At 40.6% G+C, this 20,363-nt stretch overlaps 1 protein-coding gene across 2 annotated transcripts; it reads left to right on the forward strand.

Moving 5' to 3' along the window:
- Window positions 1–19,492, forward strand: PKN3 (protein kinase N3). Of its 2 annotated transcripts, none has more exons than XM_084493911.1 (22): window positions 1–144; window positions 3,540–3,822; window positions 4,349–4,503; window positions 6,011–6,140; window positions 6,245–6,396; window positions 6,751–6,946; window positions 7,361–7,552; window positions 7,815–7,924; window positions 8,419–8,562; window positions 9,496–9,571; window positions 10,539–10,725; window positions 11,734–11,845; window positions 12,573–12,646; window positions 14,015–14,081; window positions 14,667–14,758; window positions 15,134–15,310; window positions 15,400–15,462; window positions 16,045–16,121; window positions 16,654–16,796; window positions 17,054–17,161; window positions 17,722–17,802; window positions 18,613–19,492. In XM_084493911.1, the coding sequence occupies exons 1-22, from the start codon at window positions 124–126 to the stop codon at window positions 18,823–18,825; spliced, it is 2,853 nt and encodes a 950-aa protein (XP_084350037.1). In that variant the 5' UTR covers window positions 1–123; the 3' UTR covers window positions 18,826–19,492. The 2 variants fall into 2 exon arrangements, with proteins under 2 accessions (XP_084350037.1, XP_084350036.1); XM_084493910.1 differs by lacking the exon at window positions 1–144 and adding an exon at window positions 2,621–2,706.
- The last annotated feature ends 871 nt before the right edge of the window (window positions 19,493–20,363 follow it).

The raw sequence follows: 20,363 nt of genomic DNA on the forward strand, positions 1-20,363 counted from the left end.
GCTCGCCCGGCCCCCGCGAGAGGGCGCTGGCGGCGCCGCTTCCCGGGAAGGCTGAAGTTTGAAAAAAAAAAAAAAAGAAAAAAGAAAGAAAAGTGCCCGTTGCTGGCGGTGCCTCACGGAGCAATGGCGGCGGGGACCCCGCAGGTGAGCGCCGCGGAGGGGCGGCTCAGAGGGGAGCCGGCGTGGCCAGGCTCTCCTGAGGGGATGGGGATCCCCCTCCTCCTTCAGGGCGCTCGCCCCGTGGGGTTGGGGGTCCTCCCTCTGCTTTTTGGGGGGGTCTCCTCCGTTCCCCCGCTGGGAAATCCCGGCTTTGAGCTCCGCTTGGAGCCCCTTGCCCGCTGGGCAGGGTAGGGGGGCAGCGGGGTTTGCCGCCCTCGCGCCCCCTCTGGGGAGGGTGGGTGGGTGGGAGCCCCTATAAATGTCCCTCAGATTTGTCCCTGAAAATGGTCGCCTCAGGAAAACGGGGTTCAGGTAAAGCCGGTGCCTGCTCCGAACACCGGGGCCCCTTTTGGAGGTGAAGGGGTGTGTGTGAGGAGGGCGCAGCGAGGCTCCCCGCTGGGTAGGGCATTAATTTTTGGGGTCAGCCCCATGCAACAGGGGAGATGCTAGCCTGCTGGAGGTATTTCAAGCCTAATCTGTGTGAGAAGCAATGGCACAAAGCTTTTGGTGCCATTGCTACAGGCCCGATGAGGGGCTCCCCATCGTGCAGCTGGCCTGGGCTCTTTGCTTAGGAAACCTTGCCTGCCTTGGGGTTGGAAAGGGGACTGGCTCCAGGTGGGATTCCAGCTGCCTTTTTCTAAACCTAGCAGTGGCCTTTTCTCATAAAAAGTGAATGTAGTTCACATGAGGTTGCCCAACATGGCCCTTGTTGCTGCAGCACGAAGTTGCAGTGAAAAAGGGGATTTAAAACATCCCGGCAAATGCGTGTGGGCTGCAGCAGAGACGGCCTCATGACCGCTAGCTCATTAAATCAAACCATAAATCAGTTTTTGTGTCACCCGTGCAGCTCTAAAGGCTGGCTCACCCTGGGCTTTGTGCAGGTGAAGCTCGTTGCCAGGCTGGGTGTAGCAGCCCCAGGGATGGGATCTTTCTGGGCTGCAATCCGGAGGACCGAGTGTAATTTTGATCCCGCTGCAATCTTTGCTAGTTAGGAAGCAATCTAGATGCTTCAGTAAGGCATGAGACTAGCTGAAGTCCTGGGTGAGTTCTGGCAGCCCTGCTAAAAGTACCAAAAGCAAGTTAATTTAAGCTAGCTTGGGTATTTCTGTGAGCACTGTAAATGTGTTTCTGGATTGTGCTGGAGACATACCCTAAAGGGCTGCGACCTTCTCTGGGAACCCAAGAACAGCTGCAGCCTGGGCTGGGGCAGTATCCTGACACCCCACTGACATTCCTGACTCAGAATGCAAAATGCATCAACCCGAATGCAAATTTGGATCTCTCGTACTCCTCAGTAATAGAATATTTTGTGTTCCTGGTGCAAACAACGCCTTTGTCATGGCACTCCCTGATCTACAGAGGGGAAGAAGGATCCAGTAAAACAGACCATGTTTATATCCTAAATATATTTAGAAAATGAGCATGGTGCATTAACTGGTATTCAGGCTCACTTTTGGCAGAGTGATGTGGAGGAAGATTGACCTGACAACTGCTCAGACTGTACCTGTTCTCTGAATCAATACCTGGGTCTCTGCATTCAGTACCATTTGTCAGCATTAATCTCACACCATTCATTCATTCATTCAATTGCTCTGGGCAGATGGAACGGGTGGATTGCTTACCTCTGTTTGCATAGTTTGGATATAAAATAAATCTGCATGCTTTTTCTGATTATTAAATGAAACTTATACCCAACAAACTCCTTTTAGTTGCTCGTTACAGAATGGATAAAGAGCTTTCTGATTTTCTGACTTAGAGCTGGTAGAGGTTGCCTGTGACTCAGGAACTCCATGATTCAAGTTCTTCCTCACAAAACCTTGGATGTTTTTCAAAGCTCTGGCTTAGTTCCTGGCTTTACTAATTGGGCGAGAACTTCCTGGAATCAGGATGTTAATCTGAACCTTTTTGTTTTGTTACCAATCTGAACAATTCCTATTTTGGCTATCGTGCATCTCTTGCAGACCCAACTTGGTTTTAGGCCAACTTTAAAATAGATTTTTTTTCCTTTTTATTTTTTAATTATTTTGCTGTTAGGCTGAAGTCATACTGAAAACTGATCAAGGATGTTTGTTTGGGTCTTCAAGCTGCACAATAAAATATACGAATAGTGTGATTGAATAATTGTGTATCTGTGTGCGGGTGGCGTAGGGTTTGGATGTATAGCACGCTCTTAAAGCATAGTAATGTACCCAAATAATACAAAACCAGTGTGGTTTATTTTTGGAAATGTGGTCAACCAGTTAAAGAATGTGAAAGCGAGTCAGGATTCAAATTCTGTCTTTAGTCGCTGACGTGCTGTGTGATCCCAAGCTGGTTAGTGGAGCAGAGTTTGGCTGTGCAGCTGTGTCTTTTAAATTTAAGTGGGGAACATGATGAGTAGTTAATGCTAGCCTATTAATACGTTAATTGCTCTTAATGCCATAAAGCCATTTCTCCTGTTGAAGAGACAAGCATCACTTCCTGTTTGGGTCTGTTTCCTGAGGTCTTAGGCAGCATCCTTGTGGATAAAGCTTTCCCAGCTCCTGTTTTGAGTTCAGTGCTTTTGTGGTCAGTGAGATATGCAGGTGCTGCTACTGCCCGTACTGTGTGTGTTCAGTCTGTCAACAGAGCACTGCCGTCCAGAGCTGTTGATGAGGCATATTGAGCCAGAACAAGGAGCATCGAAAATGGTATAAAAAAAAGCCCTGAGCAAACCTAAATGCTGCTGCTAATGCAACTCAGAATAATCAAAAGTTTAATGTGGTCTTACTGCCTGTAAACCACAGGCGGAACAAAGCTTGAGACAACAGGCTGGTTACCTTTTCAGAAACAGCTGCAAGTTAAGCTTATTGTTTTGCTTGTTCATTTGTAGAAACTCTTGCAAGGGTTACATTTTTCTTCTTTGGGTAGCAGCTCAAAGTTAATGCATGGTCGTGACATTCCTAAAAATCTTTAACAGGTTGTTTGTTAGATGTCTTTGGAAAGTCAAGTCAACATCAAGGCATATGCAGATAAAAATCTGTATCCACTACATCGTACTAGTAAAAGTTAATCAAGACAAGAGCAAATACTGGCTGGGCTTTGATACTGGAAGAACAAATATTTGTGTAGCCATTAAATAACAAGAAGAAAAGTAAGATTTTGTCTCCACTGTGGTTTAAAACTAAATTATGTCATAGTAAGATCAAAGTTGCCTTCTGTCCTCTGGAATTTAAATCTAGGTGTGGTCATCTTGAAATCTCTGTGAAAAGGTTGGCTTCAGAATTTGTGTGAACCATTTGCTGAATGAAATAAAGAGGTAGAATCTTATGAGGGTATTGTTATATCATAAAAAAAAAAAAAAAAAAAGATTGAACTGCGTTATCTCTGAAATCCCCTTTCTCAATGCTGCTTGATTGCAGGGCAGCTGTCTCTTGCAGCTAGGCAATGGTGTAAACTTAATGGATCCAAGCTTCCAGCAAAAACTGGAGGGTGAGAAGGAACTACTTCGCCGTGCTATACAAAAAGAACTGAAGATTAAAGAGGGAGCAGAGAACTTGCGTAAAGCGACAACAGACAGAAAGAATCTTGTTCATATAGAGCATGTGCTGAAATCTTCTAACCGGAAATTAGAGCAACTTCATTGGGAACTTCAGGAGCTTAATGCAAGGATTGTCATAACAGACAAAGAGGAGAATAAGACAGGTATGCCATGAGTCACGATTGACAGGAAAATTTTGTAGTGCTTCAGTGCTAGTTTAATTACATTTTCTGTTGAGGACTTGCAAGCAGTGGGAATGTTACCTGCTGGTATTCAGCCAATTAAATAATCTGTGCAGTAAAATGTTGGGCATGGGGCAATCAAGGTGAAAGGAGGCAAATGAGAGATCACTGTGGGGAGAAGACCATCTGAGAATGCTGCGCATGGACAATGTTCAGGAGCTGGCTGTAGATGGAATTGAAGAGATTTGAGTAGAGTTTCTGGGCAGTTGAACGTCCAAGTAGTTTATGGGATGAATAAGTATAAAAGTAGTAGAATCCTTGTTAGGAGCAGTTCACTGATAAATTAAGAAATGCTTATGAGCTTGAGCTTCATTTGAAACAATTTTGCAGTCAGTTTTCTAGGCAAGACCTTGCTACGTGTTGTTTTATAGCCTAACCTTCTTTTTTAGAATCATCCAGTGAAATAAAACAAGAAAGATTAATGATACTGATGATGTTTTATGTACAGATGGGTCTTTATCTCCAGACCCTTGTCTCTGGGAAAGAAACCCAAACCCCATGGCAAGGAAGGTTGAAGCTCTGAAAAAGCAACTACACGTTGAAATGAAAGTCAAGCAAGGAGCTGAGAATATGATCCAAATGTATTCAAGTGCAACATCCAAGGTAAGCAGGAATAAACCATTTGGGAACATGGATTCTTGGAACAAAATCTGTATTTAAAGTCAATACACAAACCCTCTCTGGTAGGTAGTGTGTGAAAGAAATTAATTTGCAAAGCTTGCTTGACTGAACCCTAGCTCTGCATATTTGTTCTCAGCATAGTGACAGCATGTCACAATGCTGCACAGGACAACTAATCATATGATAGTAAGATTTCATAATGAGTCTAATGTGCAGATTTTAGGAGTTTAGCAAAAATTTAAAAGGAATTGGATGGACTGTGTTTCATTTGTCAAGAAATTAAGCTAATCTATAATTACTGGATGGCAGCACAAGGCTTTTCTGGAAGGGCAGTTTATTCTACTTTGGCCGATGATGTAGTTGCCTGTGCCTTTTTGTTAATCATCTGATGATGATCACTATGAGAGGGGAGTTACTACAGCAGCCAGGCTGGCATAGTCTGGCGGTTTTTATCCTGTTGGCAATTTCTACATGGTGAACATGGTCCCTTCCAATCCAAACCATTCTCTGATTCTCGAATGTTGCTTAGTGATACTGATGATGGAGCTGGGAATCATATTGTTTTACCTTAGCCACCTAAACCGTTCTGCAGTCTCAGGGGAAAGTTCTAGCTACCTACAGAGTAGCTTCTGTTATCATTGACAAACAAATGAATACATCTTTGGAAAGAGCTACTTTTTCCTACCCACTACAGGCTCTACTTGCCTTCTTTGGTCTAGATGCTTAACTTGGCTAACGCCAGTGTTCACAGTGACTCTAGAGGCAGATCTGAGCTGGAGAAAAATATCTTACAGGAAGTAAAGAGATAGAAGTGCTATCTCTAGAAAATCTTTTCCAAGCTTGGGAAGGTAGTGAGGACAGTATAAATAGGTACATTCAATCAGTGACTTGAGAAAATAAAGTTAAAAAAAGCATTGGTATTGTTCACTGACTTGGTGTAATGTTTTGATACTACTAGTTAGTTTAGGATGGTTTCGTATTCATCTCACTTACTGAGCTTGACATAATGATATTTAAAATTCAAAGGATAATTAAAAAAAAATCCAAGCTTATTATGAAGCTTAATTCAGTAAGACCAGCACTGTAGAGGGTTGTGCTATTTTGATTTATTCAAAACCTTTGCTCACAAAATACTGCAAGCACAGCTTATCAGTCAGCCACAAGTTTCAGTGACTGCAAGGTTTGGTATTAACTTGCATAACTACAAGGCAGGCCCTGTTTTGTAGCAACTCATCTTCTTTTTATCCTTTGGTGTCATAGTCCATCAAAGACTCCTTGACCTGTCCTTTCCCTCTAAAAATGGGGATAATGATCTTGAAGTCTTTGATCCTCAGCAGTGTCTCCTTTACATAACTGCTTATGTAAACTATTTCAGGATCATTTATGACCCTTCTTGCAGGTGCCATCTCACCCTCTATGCTGAACACATCACCATTATCCATTTTTAATGAGCATGGTCCTTTCTCTGCACGTGCTTTCTCTTTGGCAGGAGCGTAAACTGCTGGCTACAGCTCAGCAGATGCTTCAAGACAGTAAGACAAAGATCGAAATAATCCGCATGCAAATTGTGAAGGTATCTCAGTCCGCAGGAGGGATGGAAGATGCAGTGGATCCAGCAGGTAGGGTGTTTTAAGCATGCAGCCCATAAAAGATGTGGCCAGAGCTCCAAGATCCAGATTACTCAGTTTTCATTCTCACTGTATTTTATCTCCAAAATGGCCAGTGAGGCTGGGGACCACCATCAGTGCTGTGGAGCTGCGCATTGAGGAGCTGAGACATCATCTGCGCATTGAAGCTGCTGTAGCCGAGGGGGCAAAAAATGTGCTGAAGATCCTAGGAGGGAGTCGGGTACAGGATCGCAAGTTTTTAGCTGAGGTAAGCACTTGTTTATGCCTCAATATCAGTGATTTATCACAAATGAGCAGAAATGACCAGGGTTTATGAATCTGGGAAACTCCTGACTGTGAGGACAGACTGTTTGGTGTCACTTTTAATTCTAGGAATAATGTTCCTTGCTTTCGTGAAATTCCTTAGGAGTGTTGGAAGTGATGCTGTTGGGGTGGTCAGGATGTATAGGAAAATATTCCTTCTTATTCCTTTGTTAGTAAGATGTTATCAGGTCTTTTCTTGAGACCATCTCTGGTAGTTCATAAAGGAATAATAGTACCTGGACTGGTGCTGTTAATTGGGAAACTTCCGCCTGCTTTCTGTTCTACTTTGCATTGCTAGGCTCAGGGTCGTTTGCAAGAATCCTCTCAGAAGATTGATCTGCTGCGCTTGTCCTTGGAACATCAGCTTAGTGAACTTTCTCCTGATCACCCAAAACGAGCACTGATCAAGCAGGAACTAGTAAATACTTCTTCCCTGGGAGCTCAGCATGGCATTATCCAACCTACTTCAGTCATCAAACCTACAGCCCTTACAGGTACATAAATCCTGCATGGCATATTTTTGTGGGGAGGATTAAAGAAAAAGAAGTGTTGCATTTCTTCTCATTGTTGTAACGCCTTTTGTTTTACGAACATTTGATTTTCTATGAACTGTACTTACTTCTTCTAGGTCCATAAAAGCTTTCTGATCATACGGATTTGTAGTCTATTAAAATCTATTAAATCTATTTAAACTATTAAATAGGTTGTTGGACTTGATGATCTTTTTAGGACCTTTCCAACTGAACTATTCTATTCTATGTTATTCTATACTGTTCTAACCTTGGGTACATTTAAGGTATTAGTCCATTTCCTGAGAAATTCTTGGACTTCTGTGAGGACAGGTTGACTAGAATCACTTCTGGCTTTTACGGAATAACATTTTTTACCCTCCTGAATTTATCTCTCAGGAACACTGGAAGTGAGACTGATGGGGTGTCAAGATCTATTGGAAAATGTTCCAGGACGTTCCCGAATGGCTGGTTCTTCTCCTGTCCCTGGCAGTCCAAGTGATTTGAAGTCCCTTACCCGAACAAGAGTTGGCCTGGGTATCCCTGGCCGTAGTGTTGCAGGAAAGTACCTGCGGAATGAAGATCTATGTAGTGAGTATAGGGTTCCTCATTTTGTAAGTGGCACTGGGGGCTTGGGGGAATCTCGTCTGGATACAGTGTTAGTCTGATACGAGTTTAATTATGAGAAACCTGGTTTCTTCAAAGATTAGAGAACAAAAAAACCCCAAACTGTTCCTTATAGTTATCTCATGGAAATTATATTTGATTGGGATATTCACCTTCAGCATGAGAGACTGTCTTTAGTTTTATAGCAATATAAAAGATTATAATCCATGTTCTCTCCTTTGTCCAGATGAAGTCCTTGCTGTGCTCAAAGTGGACAATAAAGTGGTTGGCCAAACAAACTGGGGACCAGTTAATAACCAGGCGTGGGACCAGAGCTTTGTCATTGAGTTGGATCGGGTAAGGCTGCCTTAGATTTCCTGAGTTGTATTTGTTTTTCCATTTCACCTTACCTGGTTTGCTCATTTAGCTGCAATTCCATTTAATTCATCTCTGTATTGGCACTGTCCTCATGTCCTTTTATGTACCAGTTGTCTTAGTCTTCCCCCCTAAGGCAGTGCATCTCTGGCAGAGAATCAGCCTGAACAGCATCTGTTGTCCTTTTCTCAGTATCTGAGCAGTTTTATTTCATCTTACCAGCAAAGTGACTTTAATAAGCATTTCTAAAATGGAGAGCGAGGACAGCCACCTCCAAAAGGGTCTGTAGCTGGGAAGATCTGAAAACATCAGAGACAGCGGAGAAACAGAAGGATTAAAGAAGTTTCTTATTCATACTGTCTAGTTGACTGAATTTTACAGCAGAATGTGTGTGTGGCATGACCAGAGCATGGGGCAGTACGTAACTCTTCTGCTTTTTTCTCTCCTCCTCTCACCCCCACCCCCATTCTGCCCAGTCTCGTGAGCTAGAAATTGCAATCTATTGGAGAGACTGGAGAGAACTGTGTGCAGTGAAGTTTTTACGTTTGGATGATTTCCTTGATAACGAACGCCATGGGATGTGCCTCTTGCTTGAACCCCAAGGAATGCTTTTTGCAGAGGTATCCATGTTAGCTTTGTTTCTTTTTCAGAGAATTCTGTCTATGTAGGGTGCCTGCCCTGAAAGCAGTTGTTCAATTCAATGTTCAATTCAATATACAAGGAGCAGAAGGAGCAAAAATATAGAAGGGTAGAGTGACTCCTTTCGCATCAATATCACACAACAATAAGGAGCAATGTGATATAATAAGATGTACACGTGCCATAGCCTTGAGTGTCTTTTCAGCTACTCCTCTGTAATTATGTGTGTGCGCTGTGAAATCCGTTGTTTTTTTTTTTTTTATTTGCTTTCATTATGAGTCATTGGTGACACTTTAATTAAACATATGGCTTAATGGTCAGGTTTGAATTACACAGACTGTAGAATCACAGATCCAAATTCCCTCTGGGTATACTTATTTTATCATCTTTCTGAGGCTAGTAATAAAGAATTTGAAGTACCATCAATGAAGAGATCATCCAGATAATCCCTTAAAAGCCGCAGTACTTTCTGCTGTGTGTTGTAATGAAAGATTCTGTGGGTTAACTTTCCAACAGTAGGGTCTTCACCTTATGTACCAAAATTTGTCCCCCCTCTTTTTTTTATTTTGTTCTATTTTTTCCCACCCTATGAATGGCTGTATTATAAACCATTTTTTTTCCTGTAGCTTTATGAATGAAATACATTTTCTTTGGGATGTGAATTGGTCTTAATCTGGGGAGAGGGGTTCTGCGCTTCAGGTAGCAGAAGATTCCAACATCTAAAACCACAATTGAAATAACAGATGTTTAGAGGGTGAAGCTAGAACAACAAGGTCTGGAATCTTGTCTGTGAGAGTGACTCCTAACTTACCAACAAGTTATGAATGGAGAATTTGATGACAGTGCACATGTGCAAGTTTGTGTTCATAGTGTAAATGAAGCATCTTGACAAATCGCGTTTACTTCTCTGACAGGTGATGTTCTGTAATCCTGTCATTGAGAGAAAGCCAAAACTGCAACGACAGAAACGTATTTTCCCCAAACAGAAAGGTAAGCTGCCAGAGAACTGACTGCTTACTATCTAGGGTGTGTGGGTGAGGGCAGGGGTTTGCACAACTAGTCTTGCATGCTCTTCTATCTCATTAAATTTGTGAGGCACATTACAATGCTTGCTAATTAGTGTGTGTGTGTGTTTTGTGTAGGCTTTATTAGAATGTGAAAGTTTGTTTGGTTGCAAAAAGTGTAGCCAGCCTGGCTGCAGCATGATGTGTGATGCTGTGATCTTGTTGTAGTGTTTATCTTCACAGTTACCAGCGTTAGGAAGATGTAATTACTAGCTATTTAACAGATTTCTTAGCAAGATCTAGGACTCAGGCTGTACTAATTTACCCAGCAATGTCGTTACTGATGAAAGAACAGGTATTGGAAGAAAAACTCTGAATTATACAAGATTGTAGCATGAACAGGCTATTGATTGTCTGTCAAGCTAGAGTTGGCATCTCAGTTTAAGGACTGGAATGACTTGCATACTTTTTTTTGCCTGCATTTTTTTTCCTGTGAAGCTGAATAAGGTAAGATTTTACATACAGAGGACTGTTAGTGAGAATAAATTAGATTTTATGTTTGTGTTCTTTAGAAGGTGGTAAAAAAATAATGAAAAAATACCGAATGTTTTACTGTTTTAAAGATATTTTCAGAAGCTTTCTGTTAACAGGCTGAATGATTAAAATGCAGTGTAGAAACAGAAGAAAATCTGGCTTAAAATAAGATCAATTTTTAATATCTTATGCAGCTTCTACTTGGGGATTGTTATGATACTATATGGATCTGAACTTGGGTGAAATAGTTTTTTTTCATCATCGTTAAACTTTATTCCCTGAAAGAAAGTTCATTCTCTGTAGGGTGGACTACATTTTTTGAGTAAGCCCACAGGTGTTTGGGTAAAAATGGTAGTTTAACAAGGGTTTGTAATTCATGCATTGTAATCTCACTGGTGTTTTGACTATGACTCCTCCAGGGAAAGAATTTCTCCGAGCTCCTCAAATGAACATGAATGTTGCTGCATGGGGTCGCCTGATGATGAGCTTCCTCCCTCCGTGTAGTTCAATGAGCACTCTGAGTCCCCCACTTCACGATCCCATTCATACAGACTTCTCTCCAGTTCCCACACAAAATCACGCTGACTCAATAACCAAGCTGAGTAGGTAAGTTGTGTGCTGCGTATTGCTGGATAGTAGTCTGGAGTAAGCATAAAATACACCTTAAAATTCTGTTGCGTCTTACTAAGGTGGAGGAAGATATTGATAAGAAAATTATGTCTGTGAAATTTAATTCAGGATCTTAAGAAAAGACAATGCTGCCAGAAACAATGTGGTTTTGGTACATTGTTCAATACCCTGTGGTTACCTCTGATTTATTGTTAGCAGCTGGACCAATTTTCAAAATTACTGTCCTAACAAGCCGTGTGTTCCAGAGCCAGGGGATCTTCAGTAGCTTTCTTTTCCTCTGCAGTAAGAACTGTGGGCAGAAAAGTGGTCATAAGTAAACACCATAATGCAGAAAAAAAAAATAAAGCAGATTTTCAAATGTTATTTTATATACACAGAAAGATGTACTGGTTCTGCACTGTAAAGGAAAGAAAATTCCACTCATTAAATATCTTCACTGGTACAGTAACTAAACTCTTTGCAAAGTCACAGTACAATTGTTTGGTAAAAAATGTACTCTTCTTTCAAGAGGTTACATATAAACCCCAACCACTAGCATAATGTAACACTCAGAAGTTATATAATTAGGCTTTTAAATATTCTTTAAAAAAAAAAATCTAAATTTTCTAAAATTGTTGGAATTAGTCGTTAGAGAATTAGTCATTCTCTAGAAGAAACTATTCCCACTGATTCACAAGACCTAGAAAAGAAAAAAAACAGTCAACTACTAGTCAAGGGTTGGTTTAAATTCTTGATCACAGTCACTTATTTCTATGTTAAATTAATGTAGCATTAATTTTATAGCATCAGAGAAATGCTGACATGTGAGTCTAACCATTAACAATTTAAGATACTTCACAGACTTGCTGTGTGAATCGAACAGTCTCTTGTCTAGTATATTGGACAGAGCTAAACTTTGCTTACATAGTAAAGGTGATACATTTGTGTCTGTGTCTACTGGTCTGATCTAAACGGTTCTCCTTCAATTGTATCTTACCAATGCAGTGACTTTCCTGTGGCTAAGCTTACCTATGATGATGAAGCACCACCCAAGCCTCCACGCCTTTTTCTCATGGCCAACTCCAAAGAATCAACACCATCTCCTGCAGATTCTCCGGTAATGGTTACCAGAGAAATTAGTTGTACTTCAGGCAGGTGCCTCCTTGTTAGCTGGCTGGTCTCCAAGGGTTGAGAGTCCAGTAAGCTGTTTTGGCACGGTGTCTTTATGAAAGTGTTGCAACTCTTTTTTAATTATAGGTTGCTTTTCTTGGAGAAACAAAGTGGGAGGTAGGTCAGCATTGGAAGTTCAGGACAGGAATACAAAACAGATGACTCAACAGAAAAGGTAGGGACAAAGGGTCAGCAGGCTTTTAGGACCAGATAAAGTTATTTGTGATTAAAGAAAATGGGCAAAACTAAGAGCTCTCCTTTCCTGAGAGGAAGGAGCAGGATGATTGTACAGGATGATGCTAACAACTTGTGTTCTACCACATCCAACCCTTCTTGGTTGGTTTTGGCAATAGAGGAGACTGTATTCTCTGATCACTGTGGTTCTTTTGGGGACATGAAATGCCTTTATCCTAGAAAGAGATTTTTTTCCCTAAACTTTTTAAAGCCTTTATTTTTAAAGGAATTCATTCTATCCAGGAAATATTTTACAAGGGAATTGTTTTGTGTGGCCACAAACAACTTGTTTTCATGCTGCTTCCCTCTAAGCAGAGGCGACCAACTGCAAGCACATGTCATACTGGATCATTACACTGGAGGAAATTTGGATGTGGGTGCTCACATCTGATTTGGTGATTCCAGAGGATAACATACTGCAACTTTCTCTCTGTTCCTAGTGTCTGAAAAGGCTGCATGTTGAGAAGTCTTGCAGCTCTGCTTTAACAGAATTTCCAATCCAGGCATCTCCAAGGTAACTGTGGACAGCATGGGCTGTCTCGGGTCACAGATTAAAGAAGAACTGGGCTGAAATACTTGAGCACACAGGCCAAAATTCTGCTTAAAATATTCTTTGGTTTCTCAGGAGCAGATTCTTAGCGCCAAGTGTGGACAATACCATGAAAAGTCTGCTCTGAACTTTACATGTCCACAGGCAGTGTGATAGCTGACTTCAGTAGAAGTTAAAGTCACTTAACTGTCTTCCAGTGCTTCCTTATGTATGAAATTTTCTGATAAAGTGCATTTAGACATGTCTAAGTAGAATTTTAAGAGAGAAATTTCAGAAACACTTTTGGCATCCCTAGAGCTTATAGTCTGTGGCAGTTTCATATACAACTTGCCTATAAAAAAGGTAAACAATAAGAAATAAACCAAAAACAAGGCAAGTTGAAAAAATACTATTGATGAACAAATACTGTCTGAAAAAGCACAAATAAAATCTATCTAAGCTGATCTTTCAGTTCAGATCTTAGAATATTTTCATAACTTCAGCATCACTTTTGTGTGGTTCCATCTTCAAAACTCTAGAGTCAGGATGCAGTCAGATGCTACCTACCTTCTCTCTGAGAAGGCTGAGGAGGGAGTTGACTGCTTCATGGGTGCCTACTGAGACCTTCATTTCACTCACTGGTGGAGTACAGAACATCTGCTGCCTTTTAAAGGTGTTCCTGGATTAAGCCTTTAGTGGAAGGGGTGGTGTTTTTTTTTTTTTTTTTTTTTTTAATTCTTTCCAAGCATTTCTTCAGTCTGAGTTTCCTTGGTAACACCTTGTAGCGGATATAATGTTCTATAGAATCTCTTTATTTGGTTATGTTGTGTTTTTCCCAGCAACATCTTATGTCTCTTGTCTCTTCTTGTTTCATTTCCAATTCCTGTTTGAGAACTTCTATTCTTATTAAGCCTTTGTCCTAGTGACACGTGATATGTATGTTCATGTCTGATTATCACAATTGCTGTTGAGTCTACTGAAAGGAACGTAGGCAAAATTGAATTTTACTCTCCCAAGAATGGGGATGCAGGCAACTAATCCCGTTATGGGAAACAAGCCTTGGAGAGACAGAATTGTTGCTCCTGTTGCCAGTACAGATGGAAGGCAGAGTACTAGCACTGGGAGCAGTTTTCTTGCCTTACAGTTAGTCACCTGCTCCTTTCTTCAGGGGCAGAACGGCAGCAGCAGGCCTAATTTTCAGGATTCGAGCCTAGGCAAGAAGTAGCTGATGCAGCTGTTCACTTCCCCTTTTGCTGTACAGAGCTGCTTCCCCTAATACAGAAACATGCTCCTTTGTTGTCTTTCTTTAACTTTTGGGTATTGTCTCAGCAATTCTTCTTTGTTTCTCTGTAGAAAAAAGGCAGTTCAGCTTGAGGATTTTCGCTGCATCGCCATGCTGGGACGTGGACACTTTGGGAAGGTAGTGTAGAAGTGCTTGCTCTGTGGAGGGCAGTAGGAATGTGATTGTGAAGATGGGTCTCTGCTTTGGAGTCTCAAATTTTGCAGTACAGAAGATACTTGTTGCACTGCAGATATACAAAACAAACCCAACCCAAATGCACAAACCACTTGTACTCCTGTTAGCAGCCAAAACTCCCGAAGATTTGTGGCTTCAAAGCCTGGAGAAAACCCTCCGTGGAGTGCCAAATCATTTCACAGAGCACATCGTTACCATTCTTTTTGTTATCACTGTGATCACTAGTGGAACAGCTTCATTCCCGTAAGTGTGTGCATAGTTGCTTGCTGTTAGAGCACTGATTTGTTTTTAAAGCACTGGACCAGTTGTGGTAGTACTGCTTCTGAGAAGAACGTAACTTACAGTGACATCATTCTGGGCTGTTGCAGCACAGAGTAGGAAAATGTGCTCCATTTTTGGAATTACTTGAGCTTGATTTTGAGAATGACTGTGTGGAGTGGATGGAAATAGTTTTTGTCAGTGGGAGTCAAAGTAATCCAACAAGAAAATAACATTTGTTTGAAGTACAGCATTTCTGTTGTCTTTCAGGTACTCTTGGCCCAATACAAGGCAACCGGGAAGCTGTATGCAATCAAAGCCTTGAAGAAAAAAGATATTATTAGGAGAGATGAAATTGATAGGTGAGCTTTGTTTAGAGATGGTACTATTGTCACAGCTACTTTATCACACCTGTAATGAACCATTACTAGGTATGATGTATACCACTCTTGGTGCTGTTAAGGTTAAGAGTGACCTTAGGGATGGGATAACTAAAAATAAGGAATAAAGAAACTTAGAACAGCACTGCTTTCTAGCTTCTGGTGCAATGATACATACCTGAAGAGCAATCTAAAATTCAAGGTTTGGAAGTATTAAAGATAAATATTGTATTAGCCTAGAAATTAACATTTCTTTTACTTAAGGTGTAAAGATTTTATTTTTCATTCTGTCTTTTTCAAAACAGGCTTTTCTGCCAAGTTTTAACACTGACATTTTAATTCTTTAAATCCTGGCAGCTTGAACTGTGAGAAGAGAATATTTGAGGTGGTCAATTCTTCTGATCATCCATTCCTTGTGAACATGTTTGCATGTTTCCAGACACCTCATCATGCTTGTTTTGTGATGGAATATACTCCAGGTGGTGATCTTATGATGCGCATACATGAAGATGTTTTTCCAGAGCATATGGCACAGTGAGTTAGAATTAGTCTAGTTTCCAGGCACTGTAAACGCTTGTCTTGGTTCTTATATATCTTTCCTGACAACTATATCTCTTTTTTAGGTTTTATACAGCGTGTGTAGTCCTGGGGCTCCAATTCCTGCATGAGAAGAAAATTGTTTATAGGTAATGCAGTAAAAATAAACTATAAGATAGTTCAGTAACTTGAAATTTATTTTTCATGTAGCAACATGTTTGGAGCTAACTGTCTTGCTGGGGTTTCTAATCTTTCTGTCTCTATTTTCGCCATCTCTTGTTGCTGTCAGCATGTTCATTGTGCTTACAGTAAAGAAAGTCATCTAAGAGCTATTCATCTGACATGTTGTAGGTGATTCATCCTCTGACATGTCAATATGCTCTGGGGGCACCTGTAACTCACTGTTTTCTTTTTTACTTGGACAGTTGAATAATTTGTCATGCTATTGTGGGATGCTCTTTTCCAGAAAAATAAGCCCCACCCAGCTCTAAGCTACTTTGTGAGCCTTTCATTAAGAGGAAAATGTTAACAAATTGAGGAGAATCTTCCAAATAATACATTGTTATTGTTTAAGCCAAATGTAGACTTTATTCAATGTAGATTTTTATTCTCTTTATAATATCTAGTTTCTGCCTCTTGCGAAAAAGGGTGTTGGCAATCCTTAGACTTCATCCAACATTTTCTCACCCCAACCTCCCCTCTTTCTCCCTGCCCCACCCCCCACCCTGCAGGGACCTGAAATTGGATAATCTGCTTTTAGATGCTGAAGGATTTGTGAAGATTGCAGATTTCGGATTGTGTAAGGAAGGTGAGTGGCTTTGGTGAAGCCGATATTGAACCATCAGAACAAACTTTAGGGTCTGAGCTTTGGTGAGGTGTTCACATATACAAGTACAGAGATGGGTGTATAAAACCTGCATTCATCTCCATTTAAAAAAAAAAAAAAGTTTCATCTGTCTGACCATGATAAACTTGGAAAGAGTACTTTGCTCTTCTCTCTTCAGGAAAATTATGAGGGACTTTATAATGCACTTTGCTCAAAGGAGCCACGATACAGGATTCTACAAGCTATGTACTTAAGGAAATGAGCAGTGGAATCTGCAGGAATGTTCCTGGGTTGCGTTGTTTATTAAAGCTTTGTCTGTATATCTCTTATTCAGAATTGTTAGGGACTTGAAGTATCAGTACTTTGTCATTGGCATTTACAAGCATTGATGAGAGCCCTTGCACAGTTAACATCAAATTATCAGGTGATAATGTATAGCTTTCAGGAGGTGAGACTTCGTGTGATCTATTTAGAAGTGTGTGCTGAATTTTACAGAAGTATTCTTGTCCTACAGGAATAGGTTTTGGAGACCGCACAAACACCTTCTGTGGTACTCCTGAATTTCTGGCTCCAGAAGTCCTGACAGACATCTCATACACTCGGGCAGTAGACTGGTGGGGATTGGGTGTTCTCATTTATGAAATGCTTGTTGGTGAGGTAAGACCACCTGTCTCTAAGAATCTCACCAAGCAGTCTTGGGGAGAGTAGTACCTGATCACCTGAGATTAAATATTGGTGAAATTATCCAACTATTTATAAATTATATTTAATAGCATAGTAGTGTGTGTGTATATATATATATTTGTTGTTCATAGTGCTTGCCAAAAAGTAATTAATCTGTATAACTCATCCCTTTTTATTAGCAAGGAACAGGTGCTATGTGCGTTAAATAAACAAAAATGTTACAATTGCAGTCACCATTTCCTGGAGATGATGAAGAAGAAGTCTTTGATAGTATTGTAAATGATGAAGTCCGCTATCCACGATTCCTTTCATCTGAAGCACTTTCTATAATCCGTAAGGTAATGGCTCGAGGGGCGTCTGGGGGTCTGAGGAATTTGTTTTTACTCTAAGTGGATCCAGAGGGACTCTGTTAGGCGCTGATAGTGTCTGTGTGCGTGTAATCTATAGCTGCCTACACAGACTAAGGAAACATTTAAAAATTACGCATACTGTTCCTTTTCTTTACATAAATGCTATCCTTTTGTCTAAGGATGACTAAGCAGGCTTCTTACTGAAGTCTGTTGCTGCTAACTCTGAAATGGAGAAATGTTGATTCAAGGGCAGGAATGTCAGAGTCATTCAGTGAAGATGGCTTGAATCAGTTTTTGAGTGTGACTCAGTAGTTACAGGTGCACAGTTCAGATGAGATGCTACATGTGGTTTATGGTGGGTATCTCACTGATGGTGGCGAGTTGTTTACAAGGAGCTATTCCTGGGCTATTATTAGCAGTTATGACCTTGCTGCAAAGTGAGAATGAGAAGATACTGAGGAGTCGGTCCAGCTCTTTGTTTTTCTCTCGGGAATTTCTGTTCATCTTTTTGTTCCAGTTGTTTAATTTTGAACTGATCTTTCCTGCAGCTTCTTCGGAAATGTCCAGAACGTAGACTGGGAGCAGGGGAAAGAGATGCAGAAGAGATTAAAATTCAGGCCTTTTTTAAGGTAGGAACTCACTGTGTCCCTCCCCTTCAGCTCTTGTGTTTGAGATGAGAGTGGTTTGCTTTCTGCTGGCATAGGGGCAAATTTCCATTAGTTACCCGTGACATCTTAGTGGCAGCTTCTGTTGCACCTCATTGCTCTGTTCAGGTATACATGTTTCAGTTCATGTTGGAAATGACACCTCCCAAGTGTGTTTTCTGGGACCTGTAAGTTTTCAGGTCAGCTTGTTATTTCTGATTGTGCTGTTTCTATCTACAAATAGATCTTCCTTTTGAGCCATCAACAAATACCCCTTCATATATCAAGCTGCAGCAGTAGAAGATGCTGTCTAGTGATGACAGTTACTGCCAGTCAATTTGATGGCACCTGCATTTGCAGAATATACAAGAGCCGAGGAGAAATTGGGGTTAAAGACATGTTTGCTTTGGGTCAGTGGCATATGTCTGTTCTAGGCAAAGGTGTTAGCATTTCTCCTTGCTGTTACCCATCTGCCAGAAGTTACTTACAGCACACAGCTGGCTCTACAATAGAGTAAGCAAAGAACTTTGATGTCAGCAGAAATTGTGGGGAAGTCCACAGATAAACCTTGGCCACAGCAGCACTTTAGTTTTATCCCTCTAAATATAGCTTGACCTGTAGCTTTGTTCCTTGATGTTCTAAAGAGCAGCCTTAGGCTGTATAGGATCTCTGTACTACCTGGCCTGCACCAGCTATGCTGTTTGCTTTAGCATGTTTTTTTTTCCTTCCTCTTACTTTCATGTTTCATAAATAATCTTAATGTCGATCTAGCCTGTTCACTTCCCTCTCTTACAGGAAATTGATTGGGAAGCTTTGTACGCCAGGACTCTGAAGCCCCCTTTTGTGCCCACTTTAAGAGATCCGACTGACATTAGCAACTTTGATGAAGAGTTTACATCGCAAAAGCCAATTGTGACTCCTCCAGAGGAGGTTGCTTTCCTAACCAATAAGGAGCAGGCTGTCTTCAAGGACTTTGACTTTGTCTCCAAACACCTTTTAGATGTTTGATTCTCATGCTGTAAGAAACTTGAACAAATTGTTAGCATCTCAAGAGGGTGTAGAGAGGACTTGGCATGGGCAACAGAAAAGGCAACAGACTTCATAGCACTGGTAGTACTGAAGTGCCTTGCAAGCTGAGTTACTCTGCTGTGTTTTTTTCAGCCTTGTTCTCTGGAGGGATACTGGATGTGAATTACCCTTAAGGAGTAGTTCATTTTTGACTGGATGTGTCTTCCACTGGCATTGATTATGTATGGAAATGTGGAATTTAAGCTGAACTTAATTTAATGAAACCAAGTCACCTCTGCATCCCAGGTTGCTCTTTAGAAAGAGCCTCACTAAGTAGCACAGATTTTTAAAGTTGCATAATACCAGGCAGGATGGCCACTTCTCACCTGTTTTTTAGAATAGATATGTAGCATTCCTTCTTTGTAATGATTTTATGCCCATTCCTACTCATAAGTATGTATGCCAAAGAAGGAATGGATTTTAACACAACCAAGATAATGATGTGTGAGTTTGGTAATGATCCAAGTGATACATCTTAAGGTAAAAGAATCTCTTTATAGTTCTTTCAGGATGTGAAATCTTAGCTATTGCTTTTAATAATATAAAGAAGCCACAGCTTTGCACATGCTATTTTTTTGAAAATAAAGATACTTTTCCTCATAATGAATTTTCAGCTTTTCATCTCCTTGGTGTTAGCTGAATGTTTCAGATCAGAGCTAACCATATTAAGCTCAACAGGCACAATTTTATTTTTCTCTGTAAATGTCACATCCAACTAATTGCAGTTAAGTTGTCTTTCTCAATTTTTTTTTATATGTATATCCAGTATTTTTGGGGGATAGCTAAATATTGGTAGAGTTAATATTGGACAATCAGGAAGTTAAGCTGATTTAATTTGCCTAGCAACATACTTCGTAATTACATTTGGTTAGATAGATTTTCTTCTCTCAAATTCATAATGTTAGCTTGATGGGCAAAAAAGGGAAGCATATCTAGAAGGGAAGCATCCCACTGAAGACAAATAGGGACACACAGCTATTTTCTTTCAGTTCATCTTTAACAGAGGTAGAGAGAAGTTGAATTAATATAACTGTGCTATTTCTGGGGATAAGGCTGGGGTGCAGCTAATGAGTTGTCCTTTTTAAATTAAGACTGGTCTGAGTGCTTCAGAATTCAGAGAGGTTTAAGATCTTCAGTAAGAGTGTATGTTTATGCTAAACAAATACTTCACGCTGAACCTCAATTTCCTATTTTCAGAGCTGAGTATAACTGATTCTTAACGTTCCAGTGTACAAAACATACTTTCAGCCTCCTGCTCTGCCTTACGGCGTAATGGACCATTTAAAGTAGGATATACATCTTCCTCTCCCTTGTTTGAATAGTAATGGTTGGCTTGCTTTTGGCTCCTGTGGTGTGTTTTGTGATTTTTGTTTAAGGTCACGGCTTCTGTAAAGTGGTAAGTGGCACAGTGGGTTGTTAGTTCAGGTAAAATCTAGAACTTGAGGCTCATAAAGAGAGGCAAAAAGAAACAAACAAGG

This window comes from Aythya ferina (genome assembly GCF_964211825.1).
Source record: "Aythya ferina genome assembly, chromosome: 20".
Classification (NCBI taxonomy): domain Eukaryota; kingdom Metazoa; phylum Chordata; class Aves; order Anseriformes; family Anatidae; genus Aythya; species Aythya ferina.